The sequence below is a fragment of the Anastrepha obliqua genome, chromosome 6 (genome assembly GCF_027943255.1).
Source record: "Anastrepha obliqua isolate idAnaObli1 chromosome 6, idAnaObli1_1.0, whole genome shotgun sequence".
Lineage (NCBI taxonomy): Eukaryota > Metazoa > Arthropoda > Insecta > Diptera > Tephritidae > Anastrepha > Anastrepha obliqua.
The window spans coordinates 11,370,370-11,389,199 of record NC_072897.1 but is presented as its reverse complement, the minus strand read 5'-3'; the positions used below and the strand labels follow the sequence as shown (position 1 = coordinate 11,389,199).

At 41.6% G+C, this 18,830-nt stretch overlaps 2 protein-coding genes across 2 annotated transcripts; both read right to left on the bottom strand.

Moving 5' to 3' along the window:
- Positions 1-6,288: 6,288 nt before the first annotated feature.
- LOC129250115 (uncharacterized) lies at positions 6,289-11,212 on the bottom strand. Its single transcript, XM_054889759.1, has 4 exons — positions 10,951-11,212; positions 9,927-10,859; positions 8,523-9,875; positions 6,289-6,656 (listed from the first exon to the last, which is right to left on the bottom strand). The coding sequence occupies exons 1-4, from the start codon at positions 11,210-11,212 to the stop codon at positions 6,289-6,291; spliced, it is 2,916 nt and encodes a 971-aa protein (XP_054745734.1).
- An 884-nt stretch (positions 11,213-12,096) lies between these two features.
- Positions 12,097-13,194, bottom strand: LOC129250114 (uncharacterized). The gene has a single exon (XM_054889758.1). It carries the CDS (start codon positions 13,192-13,194, stop codon positions 12,097-12,099), a length of 1,098 nt encoding a protein of 365 aa, XP_054745733.1.
- Between the last annotated feature and the right edge of the window lie 5,636 nt (positions 13,195-18,830).

Here is an 18,830-nt window from a genome sequence, read left to right as displayed (position 1 = left end):
AATAATCGTCACTATTCGAAATGAACGCACACTTTTTCTGCTCAGCCTATCTAAGTAACTGTACTACAATCCCGTTATCTGAACACGACGCAGCTCAAACTCCAAAAAATTTTGTTCATACCCTCTACGAATAAATTTCTTTGAAATAAGTGAAAAGAAATAACTGAGAGTTTTAAGATGAACACGTTAAATTATTTAAATACTTTATAACAGTGGGTGAACGCAGACTTTTTCTACCATGTGTACATATGTAAGGAACACTTAAGCAAAAGTCCAATGTACTGAAGCAACCATGACCTACCTCACGTATTGGCATATTGTTTTGACCGAATATCTGTCTAACAAATGCGAAGGTAATTCTCATCACTTGTGCGTATACGTATATGTATGTATGTAAGCATGCACACTTGATGCCCTATTATATGTCCGTACATATACATTCTCGACTCTCAGCGAAACTATGCTTACTAAACATACATATGTATGTAGATACAACAGCACACACAAAGCACTCGCTTTATGCCTCTGCATGTGTATTTTTCCAAAGCTAAAATTATAAGCCTAGCGACTACAAGAACCAAATGCAGTGCCAGCTCGCTAGTCCGAATTAATGATTGCAGACCCTGATTCGGATTAACGAGATATTCGGATTACTGGATGTACTGTTATTATGCTTATAATTCACTATATTCGAAAATAAAACAAAAGCCAGGATTTCAAAACAAATTTATTTTATTTTTATTAATCAACAATGAAAAAATTAAAGATTTTTATAAATACATATGTACATATGTATGTATGTATTTACATACATATTACGTTTTTTTTAACGTAGATAATTAGTGATGTAGATTTGCTTGTCTTTCAGTGCACATGCTTCTAAAACCTTGTTCCGCAATTCTTTTAGCATTAATATGTAATCTGATTGCAGACCTCGTTCCTTTGCCCAATCTATTGAAATATTTAAGGCCTGCAGAGCTTCACGATTTTTTGTGTCTGACTCTGAACTACTACACGAAGTATTGTCAAAGTTCATAATCCAGCTAAGAACTTCATCTTCAGAAATATGCACGTCATTGTTGCGGTGAAATAAGTTGGTTATTGTGCGAAATTCTTCTGTTTCTCTGGCAACCCTTGTTGTAACAATGATAGAGGGATGTTATCATCTGAAGCCCACCTCTGAGAATGAATATGCTTCCAACAAGACTTTATAGAAGAATTGGGCACCCTGTCCCAAGAACGTTTAAGCAATTTACAAGCGTCCTTTAAACCGAATTGTTTCAAAAAAATGTCTGAATCATCCGCTACAGAGCTTACCAGTTCACACAAGAGATCTTTTTTGTAAAACAGCTTAGTTAGTTGTATCGCGTTCTGATCCATGGGTTGAATAATACTAGTACAAATTGGGGGTAAAAACATAGTCTTATATTGCCCACATTCAGATACCAGCGGCTCTCCATGACGCTTCGCATTTTCCAGTAACAATAAAGCTTTTTTGGGCAAATTATTTTCAATTTGATAGTCTTTTACCTGTGGTATAAACGATTTAAAAAACCATTCAGTAAAAATATATGTTGTCATCCATGCATTTTTCGATGCGTAATATTCAACAATATGTTGTTTTTTAAACGAAAGTGGATTTTTTGATTTCCCAACCACAGCAATGTTAAGCTTGTGAGTTCCAGATTTGTTAGCACAGCACAAGGAGGTGATTCTCTCTTTGCTCATTTTGATACCAGGAGCAGACTTTTCTTTACAATGCACTAAAGTTTTTTCTGGAAACATTTTCCAAAAGAGTCCAGACTCATCAGCATTGTAAATTTGGTCGTCAATCAGATTTTCAGTCTCGATAATGTCATAGAGCTTATTTTGAAAATCAGGTACAAGATCAGGTCTAGCAGATAAGGATTCGCCGCATATTTTCAAAGTTCGCACAGAAAATCGCTTCTTAAAATTTTGCAACCATCCGTCACTATCGTGAAATGATTGATTCGGATACATTTTGTCGTAAAATTTCTGCTGAAATGGTTTGATGCCGTTACCGCTTCTCTTCAAACCAAGCATACATTTTTTACACAGGTTTTTTACCTTTTAATATTTTCAGCATTTCTTTTTATGTCGCAAATTGTTGAAGCTATTAACCAAATTTCTTTGCTAAAACTTTTCTTGATTGTCTACGATTTACTTCTTCTATTATTTTAAGCTTATCAGCTAATGACAGTGTTTTATGTGCTCATTTTTTTGCCATGTTATTTAAATTGGTGTTTTCGCGACTAATACCACAACTAAACTATTCGCAACAAGATAAATACACACTTACATATTATACATAGAAGGCTCTGTATTTCAATAATGTCCCGTTAGATTTAAAATTCCGTTCATGGTTTTGTAAAAAAACAGACTCAAAAATAAAAAAACAAAAATTCGGTTTAGCGAGCTTGCAACGAATGCGGACTATAGAGCACGTAATGCGTCATAAATTCAATTCGGATTACTGGATAATTCGGATTACACACCTTCGGATTAGCGAGCTGGCACTGTACATTCATAGGCGCCGCCGTAGCGGCCATAATTTTTTAGTCGCAACGGCGCTGAAAAGTCCAATGAAGGTTATAGGCATGTTTTTATGATGGAAGTCCCTTTCCACAACCTCCCGGCCGCGCCACCACTCTCATTCGTCACTAATATTCGAATATTTGCTTAAATTTAATCTAAAAAATCTTAGTTTTTCCTATTTACCACTATTCATAGCACACTCTAGACTTCATAATCCGCATAAGCTGTTCAACTATGACCCAAATGCAAAGTTCCAAAACGGTTTGAGATAGAAAATTAATAAATATGATATATTTCTGATTGGTTGTTTTGAATTTATTCAACGGGGCATAGCAACGGGTATTGTAATATTATGGTTATTAATCAAAAATTATTTGCTAAGAAAGTATTGTTTGTAATTCTTTTATATACATATCCTAAATTCCTCAAAACTACTCCTACGCGAGCGGGGCCGCGGGTTAAATATTAGTTTCTCCTATTTCCCACCTTTTATAGCACACTCTAGACTTCATAATCCGCATAAGCTGTTCAACTATGACCCAAATGCAAAGTTCAAAAACGGTTTGAGATAGAAAATTAATAATAATAATTTTGCCTGATATTTTTCTGATTGGTTGTTTTGATTTTATTCAACGAGGCATAGCAACGAATGCCGGGTATTGTAATATTATGGTTATTAATAAAAAATTATTTTCTATGAAATTATTGTTTGTAATTCTTTTATATACATATCCTAAATCCCTCAAAACTACTCGTACGCGAGCGGGGCCGCGGGTTAAAGCTAGTAATAAATAAGTAATTATCTCTATGTTTTGTCATTGAAGCACCCACTTTATAAATATTTGTCACCTTTAGGTTCCCACTATCCCTTTAGATTATTTTTCAATGAGGTTTGAACTTTAGTTCCGCTCTTAGTTTGAAGTCATCTGGCAGACATCCCAGTCGGGGTTTTTAGTGGGCCCAAAAGGCCAAAGTTTGGAGCGTGGAAGTGAAGATACTTAGGTCACCCGAGCTGACCCTTTTCTTCAATTCTCCTGAACAGAACCGTCACCATGGTTATAGGGCGGTGTGTGAGAGTCAGCAGAGTAAAAACGTCTTAAGGTCGAAATATAAACTGCCACATTCAAAATATATTTGACAGAACGAAAACTGTCGCGTTCGCTAGCATTCTATAACACTAACAAATATAAATTCATTGATAAGCTCGAGCTCATATTTTTATGAGCAAAGTACTTTCATACATAAAACGAGCCGCCCATATGCCAATTTTCTCGTCAATTCGAAAATAGTCAATATTGGAACTTTTCGCGTTGAATCATTTGCCAATATTTGGTATGTAAATCTTGAATTTTTGTCAAGTCGAGTGGCCGCGACTCCGTATATATGTATATATGCATCAATATATGGATGTAAATATGTCCTCTAAATTCTCGACAGGAATAGCATATCGTAATATTTTTGCAGTAGCAAGTGTTCGCAGCTTCATATGTACGTAAGTTCAAATATATGTACAGATGTCTATGGATGTTTGTATGCAAGTATTTATGTACACATGGATATGCGTGTTTGCTTGGGCACAATTTTCATATGCAGATATTCATTTGATTTAGCTGAACGAATTATATTATTGATATCAGCCCGTGCGCAGACCCTCAGGGGGAGAATTCCAACTTTTGTTGCAGTCCGATATAACTTTGCTTGTGTTTGTAAATATAACCCTACAGTACCTACAGAAGATGTGTTAATTATTTGTCGCGACATCCCTCCTCTTCAATTGTTGTACGAAACCTTCTCTCCCAATTAAAGTACGAAGTTATGTAGTCTGTGCAACCTGAACTCCACATTCCTACTGAGCTGTGTCCGAAGGTTCTACAGGTGAATACTCCTGCAGCCACTAATCTCTGCGCGGATTTCGCTGCCAGATTTTCTGCCATAAGATCAATAGGTGGCATGCTGAGTATCATTTCCAGCGCCGCCGTTGGAGTGGTTTTCATCGCTCCTGTTAGGCATTGAGAAGCAAGTCGCTGAATCCATACTAGGGCCCCATGCAGCAATATCGGTTTAACTACTGCCATGTAGCACCAATGCATCAGAGAGGGTGATAGACCCCAAGTAACACTCAGCATTCTTTTACGTGCGTACAACGCATTACTGGCCTTTTTCATCCTTTCCTCAACATTGTGCTTCCACATCAATTTACTGTCCAGTATTACTCCGAGGTACCTCGCATAATCTTTGAGAAGTAGTTCGTTGTTGCCTAGCTTCGGAACGTTCCACGCCGGGACCTTGTACTTCCTGGGGAAAAGTACCGTGTCCGTTTTTTCCGCGTTTATACCTAGCCTGCGCGAGATGTCGCTTGGTGTACCGTTTTAAGTGTGTTGTTAATTATATTACTGATGGTGTCCATCTACTTTCCCGTAACTACTAAAGCTATGTCATCGGCATATGCCACTCGTTTTGGTGCCCCTCCGTCAAGTTTCTTGATCAGATCATTTGCTACAAGTAACCATGGTGGCGGCGATAGTACCACACCTAGCGGAGTACCTTTGCATGCATATTTGGTAATGCTCGCATCGTTCCGCTCCGCTCTTATCTTTCTGGTAGCTAATAGCTGCCTTATCCATAGATAAACCGCGGGTTGCACATTAAGTGGCTCTATGCTGTTTAAAATAGCATCTTTTGTCACGTTGTTAAAGGCCTCTGATATATCTAGAAATACTTCTAGAGCATACTTCTTATACTCTAACGCCTTTTCTATGTTTAGTACAAGTGAGTGAAGTGCAGTTTCAGTAGATCTGCCTTTAGTGTAAGCATGCTGCGCCTTGGATAATTCGTCCGGCGCAATTGTACCTCTAATGTATGTGTCTAGAATCTTCTCTAACGTTTTCAGGGGAAATGAGGTCAGACTAATGGGCCTGTATTCCTTCGAGTATAGAGGGTTGCTTTTTCTCGCTTTTGGAATAAACACAACTCTCGCTTCTCTCCACAATACAGGAACGTAGTTGAATCGTTCTTAACCATGGTACCACAAGATAACTTACCTTTTGGAGCATGGCTGGGAAGATTCCATCCAGTTCTGGCGATTTATATGGGTCGAAACTTTGTATAGCCCATTCTATCTTGTTGGTCGTAATTACGTTCGTCGGGATGTCGTGCACAATATCTCTTCTAGGTTCGAGATCTGCAGTGTCCGCACACCCTGGAAAATGTGTGCTGACTAGGTCTCCTAGAGAGTCCTCACAACTGTCAGCCCACTCGCCGTTAATTTTTCGTGTTGTTCTTGGCATAGACGGATTCTCAGATAGCAGTTTCCTAAGTCTAGCAACCTCATTAATGTCTTCATAGTGCTACAGAAGTCTTTCCAAGATTCTCTCTTGGATCTACGTATTTCTTTCTTATATACTTTTAGTAGATCCTTATACTCCTTCCAACAGAACTCATTGTCAGCGACCTTGGCTAACCTATAGAATTCATGTACCCATGTAGAATTCTTGTTCCACCAAAGAGGCTTCCCCTTGCGTCTATTACGTGTTGTGGGTCAGGGTATTTTGTAGGCTTTAACGAGAGTAGTTGCAAACAATTGAAGCCCCTTCTCAAGTGCGACGTGTGACTTGTATTTCCGGGGTATCATTGGTGTTTTTGATAGTATATCCCTATACAAGTCCCAGTGCGTATTCTTAAAATTTCTTAAGGATATAAGATTGTTTTTTGAGCGGAATATAACCGGAAAGCTTATGTATCTGTGATCACAGAATGACGTACCGTAACATGCTTGCTTGTGTAGAGTGTTAAATCAAGTTCATTCTTTGAGGTTGGTCCAACGTATGTTGGTTCTTCACCTCCATTAGCTTCTTCTAGGCTACTCTGAAGAATATAGTTAAATAGTGACTCACCTCGGTCCTTTGTGTCTGCGCTACCCCAGACCGTGTGATGTGCGTTACCGTTAGTTTCTACCACCAGAGCGTGCTTCTTTCTGGCAGCTGTTTCTACCAGCTTTCGAAGTTCTATCCGTTTTACTTCTTCATCATGTAGCATATAGCAGGACCCAAAGAGTAACGTCTCATCCTTGCAGCACTCCAGCGCCACTACTGTCAGATCGTCTGAAGAAAGATTATGATCAATATAGGTTAGGCTAGCCTGGTTGGCAATAAGCCACGCATACACCTTTTGGTCCCTAGCGATACCAGATGGAGACCGACCTCTATGAATACCTAAAGTAGACATCATGTAAGATGTCAGCGCTTTTGGCGAATCTAAGTAGGGCTGGGAGCTCCGCCTTTGAGACGTCGTCCAGACACTCAAACAGTGGGGCTCCTAGGCATCTTAGTTGCGTTTTTGATAATGCCGGACAAACGCACAGAAGGTGTTCTAAAGTTTCCCCAACATCCTCTCTGCATGTTCTCCATTTGTCCGTGTTAGCAATCCATATCTTGTACGCATGCGCAGCCAATAGATTATGGCCTGTCAACATACCTATGATAGTTCTGCAGTCCTTTCGCGAGAGTGTAAGTACGAATGGAGTCAGTTTTCTGTCGTTAGTTCTACACATGACTTTTGTTGTTTTGCATGGGGTCAGGTTAGTCCACCTAGCTTCCACTTGCCTTTCCATGTGGTCGTCCATTTCGTTGTATATTGCGTTTAGCGGTTTTGGTATGTCATTCTCTTGCTCAAAAGATAGTCTAACAGCACTTTTTGCTATCTCATCTACTATTTCGTTCCCCAGAATGCCTTTGTGACCAGGTACCCAGTAGCTATGCAGCCTACTGTTTCCGGCTAGCCTTTCTATGGCCTCCCTGCTCCGTCGAACATTTTTGGACTTAATACAATATGAGCTTATTGCTCTTATTGCTGCTTGACTATCCACGTATACAGTTATGTGAAAAATAATAGGGACAGTGCCTACCCAAACTTACATTATATTTACAACCGAATAAAAAATCGAAGATTCTTTCTTGCTTAAACGATTTATTTTTTCTTAAACGGTAGAAAAAAGATTAATAACAAAATTTTTACTATTTCTATAATATATTTTGTTTTTTTTTTTGTGATTTTATATGACTTTATATAGTTTAATGTGTGTTAGAGCTAGCTAAGCCTTTTTAGTAGCGTTATTTTAAAAGAAAAACGATTCTTTTGCCTTTTTTGTTCGACTATTTATTCTCCACTGTTTGTACAAGACTGCCTAACTTACTTGCTGTGTGACATATTTATGCATAACAACGAAGAACGGATTCCAAGGAATAACAGAAATAAAAAACATGATAATTACATAAATTTCTATGTACCGGCACAACATAGTGATACATAAGAAAAATATGTATGTGCACACATCTGTATGTACGTACATATGTGCGTGTATGCTGATGTTTATTTGCAGGTGCATTAGGGTAGGTCATCCGCGACTCCGAACAAATCTGTATGTACGTACATATGTGCTTGTCTGCTAATGTTCATTTGCAGGTGCATTAGGGCAGATCATCCGCGGCTCCGAACAGCCTCCCCCCCCGTTGAAAGGTCACGGCTTTCAACAGAATACTTTACCGGGAGAACACACAGTTTGTTTACGGCTCGACGCTTTATGCCACTAGATGTTCGCAAAAGTGCCACTCGTACGACACCATCTGCTCCAGGGATAACTTCAATTACTCGTGCTAGAGGCCACTTCAAGGGCGGTGAATTTTCTTCCTTTATGCACACGACATCATTGACTTGAATATTGGCTTGAGGCGTAAGCCATTTTGGGCGTTGCTGGAGAAGAGTTAGATACTCTTGAGTCCACCGCCTCCAAAATACTTGTTGTATATATGTTACACGTTGCCATCGATCAAGTCGCGAGTAATTTAGCGCCGTGAGATCCGGTTCAGGAAGAGCTCTCAGAGGACCACCAATCAAAAAATGCCCTGGTGTTAGGACATCCAAATCCTCTGGATTTTCTGAAAGAGGGGTTAGAGGACGCGAATTAATACCAGCACAGATTTCACATACCAATGTACGCAATTCATCAAACCCAAGAATTGATGAGCTAGCGGAACGATAGAAGTGTTGCTTGGCTGTCTTTACGGCTGCTTCCCACAAACCGCCAAAGTGCGGGGAGCGAGGGGGAATGAAGCGCCAATCGAACCCATTACTGAGGCAAAAGTTGTGAAGTTTGCCGCGGTGTTTTTCACTGAGAACTAAGTCTCGTAGTTCCTTAAGCTCGTTCTTAGCGCCTACAAAATTCGTTGCATTGTCAGACCAGATACATTTTGGTATTCCACGCGTGGCGATGAATCTTTTTAATGCGTCAATAAATGCACCCGTTGAAAGGTCTCTTACCAACTCCATCCAAACAGCCTTTGTAGCGAAGCATATGAACACGCTAACATAACATTTTTGTGGCGATTTGTTGCGCACTTCGGGCTTGTAATAAAACGGGCCGCAGTAATCCACACCGGTGACTATGAAGGGCCGCGAAGCCTGAATGCGTTCCTTGGGCAGATCAGCCATTATGTGCTCGACGAGTCTCGGTCTTGATTTGAGGCAGATAATGCATTTTTGTAGAACGCGAGCTGTTGTTTTCCTGCCACCTATTGGCCAAAACTGCATACGAATAAAGGCGAGTAAGGCTTGAGGACCTGCATGGTGATGCTTACGATGAAAATAGGTGATTATTGCGTATGTCAGTGGATGATCCTTCGGTAGAATGCATGGATGGCGCGATGAAAAGCTAAGCATCGAATTTTTTAATCGTCCACCGACTCTAATAATTCCGAAGTCACCAAGGAATGGCGATAACGAAGCAATGCTGCTCGAACTAGGGACGCATTTATTGGCTTGCAATACAGTGTACTCCGGCCACAATTGCGCTCTTTGTACTATGCGAATAAGAAGTTGAGTTCCCTGATGAATGTCTTCAGCCTTAAGTTGCGATGACCTTGGCGATTTTTTGATGTTAATAAATTTGCTGACATACCCAAAAATTCGCTGCATTGTTCCGAATGAGTTAATGTATTTGAATGAAAGGGAAATGTCTATATGATTATTTGCAGAAAGCAAAACCCTTTGTCGAATTTCGGGAAGTTTTGGTTGTGGTGAGCACATGCGTGGCCAGTTGTCCTCCGCTTCTAGCAAAAAGGGTGGGCCGTGCATCCAAAGTTTCGATCCTAGAAGTTCCCGGGGTGTAGCTCCTTTCGATAAAATGTCAGCCGGGTTCATTGCTGTAGGAACATAGTGCCATTGCATGCCCTCTGTCAGTTGATGTATGGTGGAAACCCGATTGGCAACAAAAACGTTAAACCTTGACGGTTCTTCTCGCAGCCACGAAAGGACAGTGGAGGAATCTGACCAACAATGAAATGAACAATTAAAAAGTTTCATTTTTGTAAACTCACCCATTAGCTGTGCGAGCAATGTTGCTGCACAGAGTTCCAGCTTGGGTATGGTGACGGTCTTTAGTGGAGAGACACGGGCCTTTGAACATAATAGGTGAACTTGTATGTTTTTGTCCTTGGTTGATCGCGTGTAAACACAAGTCCCATAAGCTTCAAGGCTTGCATCGCAAAATGCATGGATTTCTCTAATAGCTTCAGACTGAAAAACGTAACGAGGAAATGATAGATACTGCATGTCTGCAAATCCAGTGCAAAAAGCAGACCAAGCAGTGTCTAACGATTGTGGCAGACTCTCATCCCACTCGAGCTTATCTCTCCACATTCGTTGCAGCAGAATCTTCGCCTTGGTCAGCGTGGGCCCCATTAGTCCAAGGGGATCGTAACATCGAGCTAGTGTAGACAAATCAGAGCGTTTGGAGTTTTTTCCGAATTCTCTTTGTGGTACAAATAAAAATAGCAATTTGTCCTTGTGCGGGTCCCAGACAAGCCCCAGTGCTTTGGTGATGTCACTGCCATCGTCAAACTTAAGAAACTTTTCCTTGTCTACGTCAGGAATATCACGAAGGATATCAGGACTATTAGAGCACCATTTGCGTAACTTGAAGCTTCCTCGGGTAAGAAGGCTAGTTGTTTGCAGTTTAATGTTGAGTACTTCTGCCATTGAATCGCCCCCAGTTATCAGGTCATCTACATAGAAGTCCCGAAGTACCGCTTCTGCTCCAATGGGATAAGTCGCGGATTCGTCTGCTGCGAGTTGGTGCATGGCTCGGATGGCTAGAAACGCTGCAGGCTTAGTTCCATACGTCACCGTGTCGAGCTTATAGATGCGAAAGTCTTCTTGTGGAGATTCTCGCCACAAAACACATTGGAGCTTGTTGTCCGGTGGAGTGACGCGAACACACCTATACATCTTACAGATGTCTGCAGTAAGTGCTATAGGAAAAGTACGAAATCTAATGAGAAATAGTAAAAAGCTTCGGTTGAATAGTTGGGCCTGCCATGAGCAGGTCATTTAACGAAAAACCTGGGGTAGTGGTTGCAGATCCATCAAAAACCACCTTCAATTTTGTTGTACTACTGTCATCCTTGATAACGCAATGATGTGGCAGGAAGTACTTGCATTGTTGTACAACCTCGTTGGAAACCAGCGACATGTGGTTGAGGTCCAGATATTCCTTAATAAACTTACTGTATTCTGCCTTTAGATCAGGGTTACGGGCGAATTTTCGTTCCAGACCTTGAAAGCGTTGACGAGTTTGTAAATAGGAGTCTCCTAGGGCATCCATGCTGCGTTTTATGGGCAGACGAACAGAGTATTCACCTGATGGCAATCGAAAATGTGCTCGATCTCCCAAAACCGACGTACTAAATAATCCAGTCGAGTGCTGGGAATGAGACCACTGGAGGATTTCTGCCTCACGACGAATGATGACAGGTTTGGAGTTTGTTGCCCACCTCCAGATAGCACCCATCCGAGACGAGTTTTCTGAAGTAGTGGTAAACCAGATCCTAAGCGTATCTGACCCACACAAAGTAGATCGAAGAACAGTCCTGCTCCGATGAGCAGATCAATACGCTGTAGTAAGTTGAACCCAGGATCGGCTAGTGGTATATTCGACGGAACATTCCACTCGTTGGTGGTCACGGAGCAGCCAGGCTGATTGTCGGTGATGGTTTTCACAACAAGGGCAGTGATGCTTGTTGAAAAATCTGAAATCCGCGACTTAAGTACGAGATCGAGTGAGTAACCTTCCGTTGGGAAGTTGGCATCTCCAATTCCAGAGACTGTAGCAGAAGCTTTTGTTTTGAATAGCTGAAGTTGATTTGCGAAGCGAGTTGTGACGAAGTGCAACTGGGAACCAGAATCTAAAAGAGCGCGACAGGACACGAAGATTCCAGCGCGATTTTTTACAAGAATGACGGCAGTAGCTAGGAGCACAGCATCAGAAGGAGACACGGGGGCATTAAGCGAAGCAGATATCGATGCAGTCATAGCACTGGATCGAATTGTGGCCACCGATGAAGCATCGGCTTGACTATCGGTTAACGAAGCAGTTGAGCGGTTAAAATGCAGGAGCGTGTGGTGTTTCGACTGGCAGGTGCGGCACGATCCGGATTTGCAGTCCCGCATTTGATGGCCAGCCTTGAGGCAGTTAAGACAAAGTGCACGCTACTTAACTTCCCCTAGGCGCGAGTTCGGATCTAAATTTGCGAAAAGTTGACAACTATAAATTGCATGCTCGGGTGATACACAAAATACACAAACACGTGTTGAGCCTTTGGAGGCGACAAACGTTTTTCTTTGACTAATACTGTCGTTTTTGCTATGCCTTAACGCCTGACCGGTCTGTGCTTGAACAGCATGCTCAACATTCTCAAGCATTCGGCAGCGCCTTTCCAAGAATGCAGTCAATTGATCCCAGGATGGCAGCTCGCTGATCGAAGAGGTTTCCTCCCATTTGGCCTGCGTCGTTTTGTCAAGTTTCTGGAGAATCATTTGTACGATGATGCAGTCTGCAATTTTCTCGTTAGATGCGAGCGACTGTAATGCACGAATGTGTGAAGTGACCTTGTCTGTCAGCTTTCGGAGCATGCCTACGTTTGAATCCACCTTGCTCAGCCCAAATATCTCCCTGACGTGTGCCTGAAATATAAGACGTTTGTTATCGAAACGCTTCTGCAAAAGTTCTAAAGCAGATTTATAATTATCATTGCTTATTTCCAGTGAGCGCACGGTGTCGAGGGCAGCGCCACTCAAACAGGAACACAAATGTTGTAGTTTGTCGATGTTTGTGAGGTCGCTGTCCTTGTCGATAATTGACGTGAACATCGAATAGAAATTTGTCCACTCAGTGTAGGCCCCACAAAATTTAGGCAGCGTTAGTAAAGGTAGACGTGAACTATTGGCGTTGACGACGATTGATTGGGCTTCACTGGAGTTCATCCTGAACGTGGAGCAATGTTGAGAGGTACTACGTTTACCTATCTCGCGTTGCAAGCTAGCCCTAAGGTTGATTAGAGCAGCATCGAAGTGGCTTGGCAAATCGCTGGCTATGGAGTCAAAATCTAATTCCTCTAAGCTTGTATGCGCGGCAGAAAAGTTGGATTTCAATTCGACCAGAGATTCTAGCGTTGCCGAAATACTGTACTCGTCCATACTGTGCAGCTTGTCTGAGTCCAACTCTTTGATTAAGCGCTCCAATCTGTTGAAAATAGCCTTGGTTTTCAGTCTTAGAAAGGCTGCTCGATCTATATCTTCCCCTTGCATGACAAAGGTTTAGACGTTGGCAAACGGGAGTCGAAATTATATCAGTGCGCGGCAGGCACAACTGTACGTTTTTAATAACGAATTGAAAAATACCGGAAAATCGCGTTATATTAACACGTCGGGGTCACCAATGTTAGAGCTAGCTAAGCCTTTTTAGTAGCGTTATTTTAAAAGAAAAACGATTGCTTTGCCTTTTTTGTTCGACTATTTATTCTCCACTGTTTGTACAAGACTGCCTAACTTACTTGCTGTGTGACATATTTATGCATAACAACGAAGAACGGATTCCAAGGAATAACAGAAATAAAAAACATGATAATTACATAAATTTCTATGTACCGGCACAACATAGTGATACATAAGAAAAATATGTATGTGCACACATCTGTATGTACGTACATATGTGCGTGTATGCTGATGTTTATTTGCAGGTGCATTAGGGTAGGTCATCCGCGACTCCGAACAAATCTGTATGTACGTACATATGTGCTTGTCTGCTAATGTTCATTTGCAGGTGCATTAGGGCAGACCATCCGCGGCTCCGAACAATGTGTGAAAAAAAATAAGGACCCTTCATGAAATCTTAAAGCTATAAATAACTTAAGTAAAACTAAATAGATATTTTAACTGAATATTGTTGCATAAAGCCTTAGTGCCATATTAGTACTTTGTTGCGGATCCTTTGTTATCCAGAACAGCAGCACATCTTCTAGGCATTGAGTCGACCAAATTTTGACAAACATGTACCGGTATTGCGTTCCACGCATCCTGAATAAGATTCCAAAGCTGGTCGCAACTTGATGGACACTCAACCCTGATTGCCCTCTTAACTTCGTTCCACAAATTTTCTATGGGGTTCAAATCAGGGGATTGTGCTGGCCATTCTAAAACATTGATTTTGTTGTCCTGGAACCACTTCTTTGTGGACTTTGCCGTATGTTTTGGGTCATTATCCTGCTGGAAGACCCATATGAGTGGCATATTTTCTTTGGCATACGGCAGCATTGTATTTTTCAAAATTTCAATGTAATCAGCCGATTTCATTATGTTATGAATGCGATATAGAGGACCCACACCATAATAAGAGAATGACCCCCATACCATGATGCTACCACCACCGTGTTTGACCGTCTTTAAAGTATATTTTGGATTGAATTCTTGATGGATAGGCCTTCTTACATTGTGGACACCTCTATCAGAAGAAAACAAGTTTACTTTTGTTTCATCGGACCACAGAATGTTACGCCATTTTTCTTAAGGCCAATTGATATGATTTTTGGCAAATTGTAATCTTTGTTTTATGTTCTTTTTGAATAACAATGGCACTTTTCTCGCACTATGGGCTCTCAATTCCTCACCGATGAGTGTTTTTCGAATCGTTGATGTGTCAACGTTAATGTTTAAATCAGTTTTTATTCGTTGAGATGTGATAAATGGATCTTTTTTTACGCATCGAATAATACTTCTCTTCATAGTAAGTGTAATTTTTGGTTTTCTACCACGGGTTTCATCCTTGGGAATCCATTTAATAGCATTTTCGACCATCGTTTTTGAAATACCGAGCATTTGTGCAATTTTTCTGAACGAATTTCCGCTTTTACTTAAATTTTTAATATTATTTCTAGTAGCGTGGTCGCAGTGCGTATTTCTACCCATATTTTCCTAAAAAGTTACAAAATTGCAATTTATTTAGCAATTAATTTGAAGCTGTGAATTTGTTTTACGCACTTACTTAAAAAAACAAGTCTCTCTAATTTTTAGTATTGCATTTTTTCTAAAACGAAAAACTGTCCTTATTATTTTTATAATTTGCTATCTAAACGAAAGAAAAAGACACACAAATTGTAACAGGATTTCTCAATGTCGTTTACAAGCTTTGCTATACAACTCTCTTTCAGCACAAATTCTTTCATTTTACATGAATTCGTAAACACAAAAAACGGTGAATACAACTGTCCTTATTATTTTTCACATAACTGTATATTATTTGTTGAGTTCTTTCTTGTTCTAGTGTAGGCTATCTCCGCGGCTTTCCCCACAGCAAAAACTTCCGCTTGGAAAATACTGCTGTGGTCTGGCAGCTTGATAGGCTGCCTTATCCCTAGTTTTGAGCAGTAAATACCCGCTCCCACTCCGTCTAGAGCTTCAGAGCCATCTGTATAGGTGTGAAGAGTTATGTGGCCAGGCTTCATGCCTTTGTGCAATCCCTCCTTTCCAATTGTAGTACGAAACCTTCTCTCCCTATTAAAGTACGGAGTCCGTGTAGTCCGTGCAACCTGAACTCCACTTTCCTACGGAGCTGTGTCCGGAGTTTCTACAGGTGAATACTCCCGCAGACACTAATCTCCTCGCGGATTTCGCCGCCAGATTTTCCGCCATAAGATTAATAGGTGGCATGCTGAGTAGCATTTCCAGCGCCGCCGTTGGAGTGCTTTTCATGCTTTTGTTATGCACAGAGCACCGAGTCGTTGAATCCTTTCCAGTGGCATTAAGCACATATGTCTGTTTTCTTGTTGCAGTCCACCATATTAAGGCTCCATGCAGCAATATCGGTCTAACTACTGCTGTGTTGCACCAATGCATCAGAGAGGGTGATAGACCCCAAGTAACGCTCAGCATTCTTTTACATGCGTACAACGCATTACTGGCCTTTTTCATCCTTTCCTCAACATTGTGCTTCCACATCAATTTACTGTCCAGTATTACTCCGAGGTACCTCGCATAATCTTTGAGAAGTAGTTCGTTGTTGCCTAGCTTCGGAAGGTTCCACGCCGGAACTTTGTACTTCCTGGTAAAAAGTACCATGTCCGTTTTTCCCGCGTTTATCAATAGCCCTGCGTGAGATGCCCATTGGTGTATCAATTTAAGAGTGTTGTTCATCACATTACTGATGGTGTCCAGGTACTTTCCCGTAACTACTATAGCTATGTCATCGGCATATGCCACTCGTTTTGGTGCCCCTCCGTCAAGTTTCTTAAGCAGTTCATTTGCTACAAGTAACCATAATAGCGGCGATAGTACCACACTTTGCGGAGTACCTCTGCATGCGTATTTGGTGACGCTCGCATCGTTCCCCTCCGCTCTTATCTTTCTGCTAGCTAATAGCTGCCTTATCCATAGATAAACCGCTTGTTATAGGCCCCTGATGTATCTAGAAATACTCCTAGAGCATATTCCTTATATTCTAACGCCTTTTCTATGTTTAGCACAAGTGAGTGAAGTGCAGTTTCAGTAGATCTGCCTTTAGTGTAAGCATGCTGCGCCTTGGATAATTCGTCCGGCGCAATTGTACCTCTAATGTATGTGTCTAGAATCTTCTCTAACGTTTTCAGGAGTAATGAGGTCAGACTTATGGGCCTGTATTCCTTTGAGTATAGAGAGTTGCTTTTTCTCGCTTTTGGAATAAACACAACTCTCGCTTCTCTCCACAGTACGGGAACGTAGTTGAACCTCAGGCATCCCCTGAATATCGTTCTTAACCATGGTACCACAAGATGACTTACCTTTTGGAGCATGGCTGGGAAGATTCCATCCAGTCCTGGCGATTTATATGGGTCGAAACTTTGTATAGCCCATTCTATTTTGTTGGTTGTAATTACGTTCGTTGGGATTTCGTGCACAATATCTCCTCTGGGATCGAGATATGCAGTGTCCGCACACCCTGGAAAATGTGTGCTGACTAGGTCTTCTAGAGAGTCCTCACAACTGTCAGCCCACTCGCCGTTAATTTTTCGTGTTGTTCTTGGCATAGACGGATTCTTAGATAACAGTTTCCTAAGTCTAGCCACATCGTTAGTGTCTTCTATACTGCTACAGAAGTTCTTCCAAGATTCTCTCTTAGCTTTACGTATCTTCTTCTTGTATACTTTTAGTAGATCCTTATACTCTTTCCAATAAAACTCATTGTCAGCAACTTTGGCTAACCTATAGAATTCATGTACTCTACGCCTTTGTACTCCTAATTCCCTGTTCCACCAAGGAGGTTTCACCTTGCGTCTATTACGTGTTGGAGGACAGGTTCTTTTAAAGGCTTTGCCAAGAGTAGTTGCAAACAATTCAACCCCTTTCTCAAGTGCGATGTGTGACTTGTATTTCCGGGGTATCATTGGTGTTTTGATAGTATATCCCTATACAAGTCCCAGTGCGTATTCTTAAAATTTCTTAAGGATATAAGATTGTTTTTTTGAGCGGAATATAACCGGAAAGCTTATGTATCTGTGATCAGAGAATGAGGCCTACTCAACACCTCCCATTCCTGTGCCATAACGTGCCTGCTTGTGTAGAGTGTTAAATCAAGTACATTTTATGAGGTTGGTCCCACATATGTTGGTTTTTCACCTCTATTAGCTATTTCTAGGCTACTCTGAAGAATATAGTTAAATAGTGACTCACCTCGGTCGTTTATGTCTGCACTTCCCAGACCGTGTGATGTGCGTTACCGTTAGTTTCTACCACCAGAGCGTGCTTCTTTCTGGCAGCTGTTTCTACCAGCTTTCGAAGTTCTATCCGTTTTACTTCTTCATCATGTGGCATATAGAAGGACCCAAAGAGTAACGTCTCATCCTTGCAGCCCTCCAGCGCCACCACTGTCAGATCGTCTGAAGAGAGATTATGATCAATATAAGAACATATACTTTTTTTGACCATTATCCCTGTTCTTACCTTATTTTTTAGAATCGGGATGTTTGTGTTGTAGTTGTGTGACTTTAGACCGGAGACTATGTTGCCCGATGCTATCCATGGTTCCTGGACTAGAGCCACATCGTAGCCGACTCCCTCTATGTTGAGCAGGAGCTCGGCTGAGGCGTTCTTACTTTTGTGGAGCTTTATCTGAAGGACTTTCAGCATCTGGCCTCAGTATCTTCTCGGGGTTGGATACTACCTTCAAGTCACCCTTCTCCACTTCCTGTATATTGAGGGAGGCTTCCAGGATCTCTTCTATACCGAGATCCTTTTCCACCTCCCCCGCAGCGAGCGTGATGTGGTTGTCATCTGCCGGGTTGCGCTTTTTGAAGCGAAGGTGCACGCTACCAACTCCCCAAGCCATCCCCCCGAATCGCGCGTAAAGCAGGTCCTCTGCCGGCTTGCTGATTTGGATAATTTAGTCCTGGCCACCATTAGCAGTTGCTGGTTTTGCCACTCTCCACACTTTTCAGTCGTCTGTCGGCACGTCCGTGTTTTGCGTTTGTCGCAGCCGCAGTGCATTTTCCGGTTTTACCACTCGCGGAATGAGAACCTTTGCCTTCGGTATTGAGGGAATGCAGCTGCGATTAACAATTTCAAGTGATGCCGCCTCCCACAGGCCTTGAAGCGCTTTTATTGTTTCCTTTAGCCATGTGAGCGTGGGGTCATCCTTACATTTTACAATTTTGACGCCGCTGAATCACTCTTTTCCGTTAAATGCTGTCATGGATGCGTTCGGCTCTACATCCATTTTCGTAAATAGTGTTTCCACTAGCTTTATTTCCACTACCTTCCACCGTTCGACATTCGGCCCAGCTGGTCACTACGGTCAGTGAGCGCCACTATCAGATGTTCCTTAGCAATTTCACTGGCCGCGGCAGCTGCTTTCGACGTCGTAGGACTTTCCTCGTATCCGTTTTTCGGTTTAGCCATCTCCTGCCTATGCTTCGGCT

Coding starts and splice junctions, on each gene's coding strand:
- LOC129250115 (XM_054889759.1), bottom strand. CDS start 11,212: ATGGATGCCCTAGGAGACTCCTATTTACAAACTCGTCAACGCTTTCAA. Junction 9,876..9,926: donor ATTGCTCGCACAGCTAATGG/GTGAGTTTACAA, acceptor ATTGTTGGTCAG/ATTCCTCCACTGTCCTTTCG. Junction 6,657..8,522: donor GGTATGTGAAATCTGTGCTG/GTATTAATTCGC, acceptor ATCTTTCTTCAG/ACGATCTGACAGTAGTGGCG.
- LOC129250114 (XM_054889758.1), bottom strand. CDS start 13,194: ATGCAAGGGGAAGATATAGATCGAGCAGCCTTTCTAAGACTGAAAACC.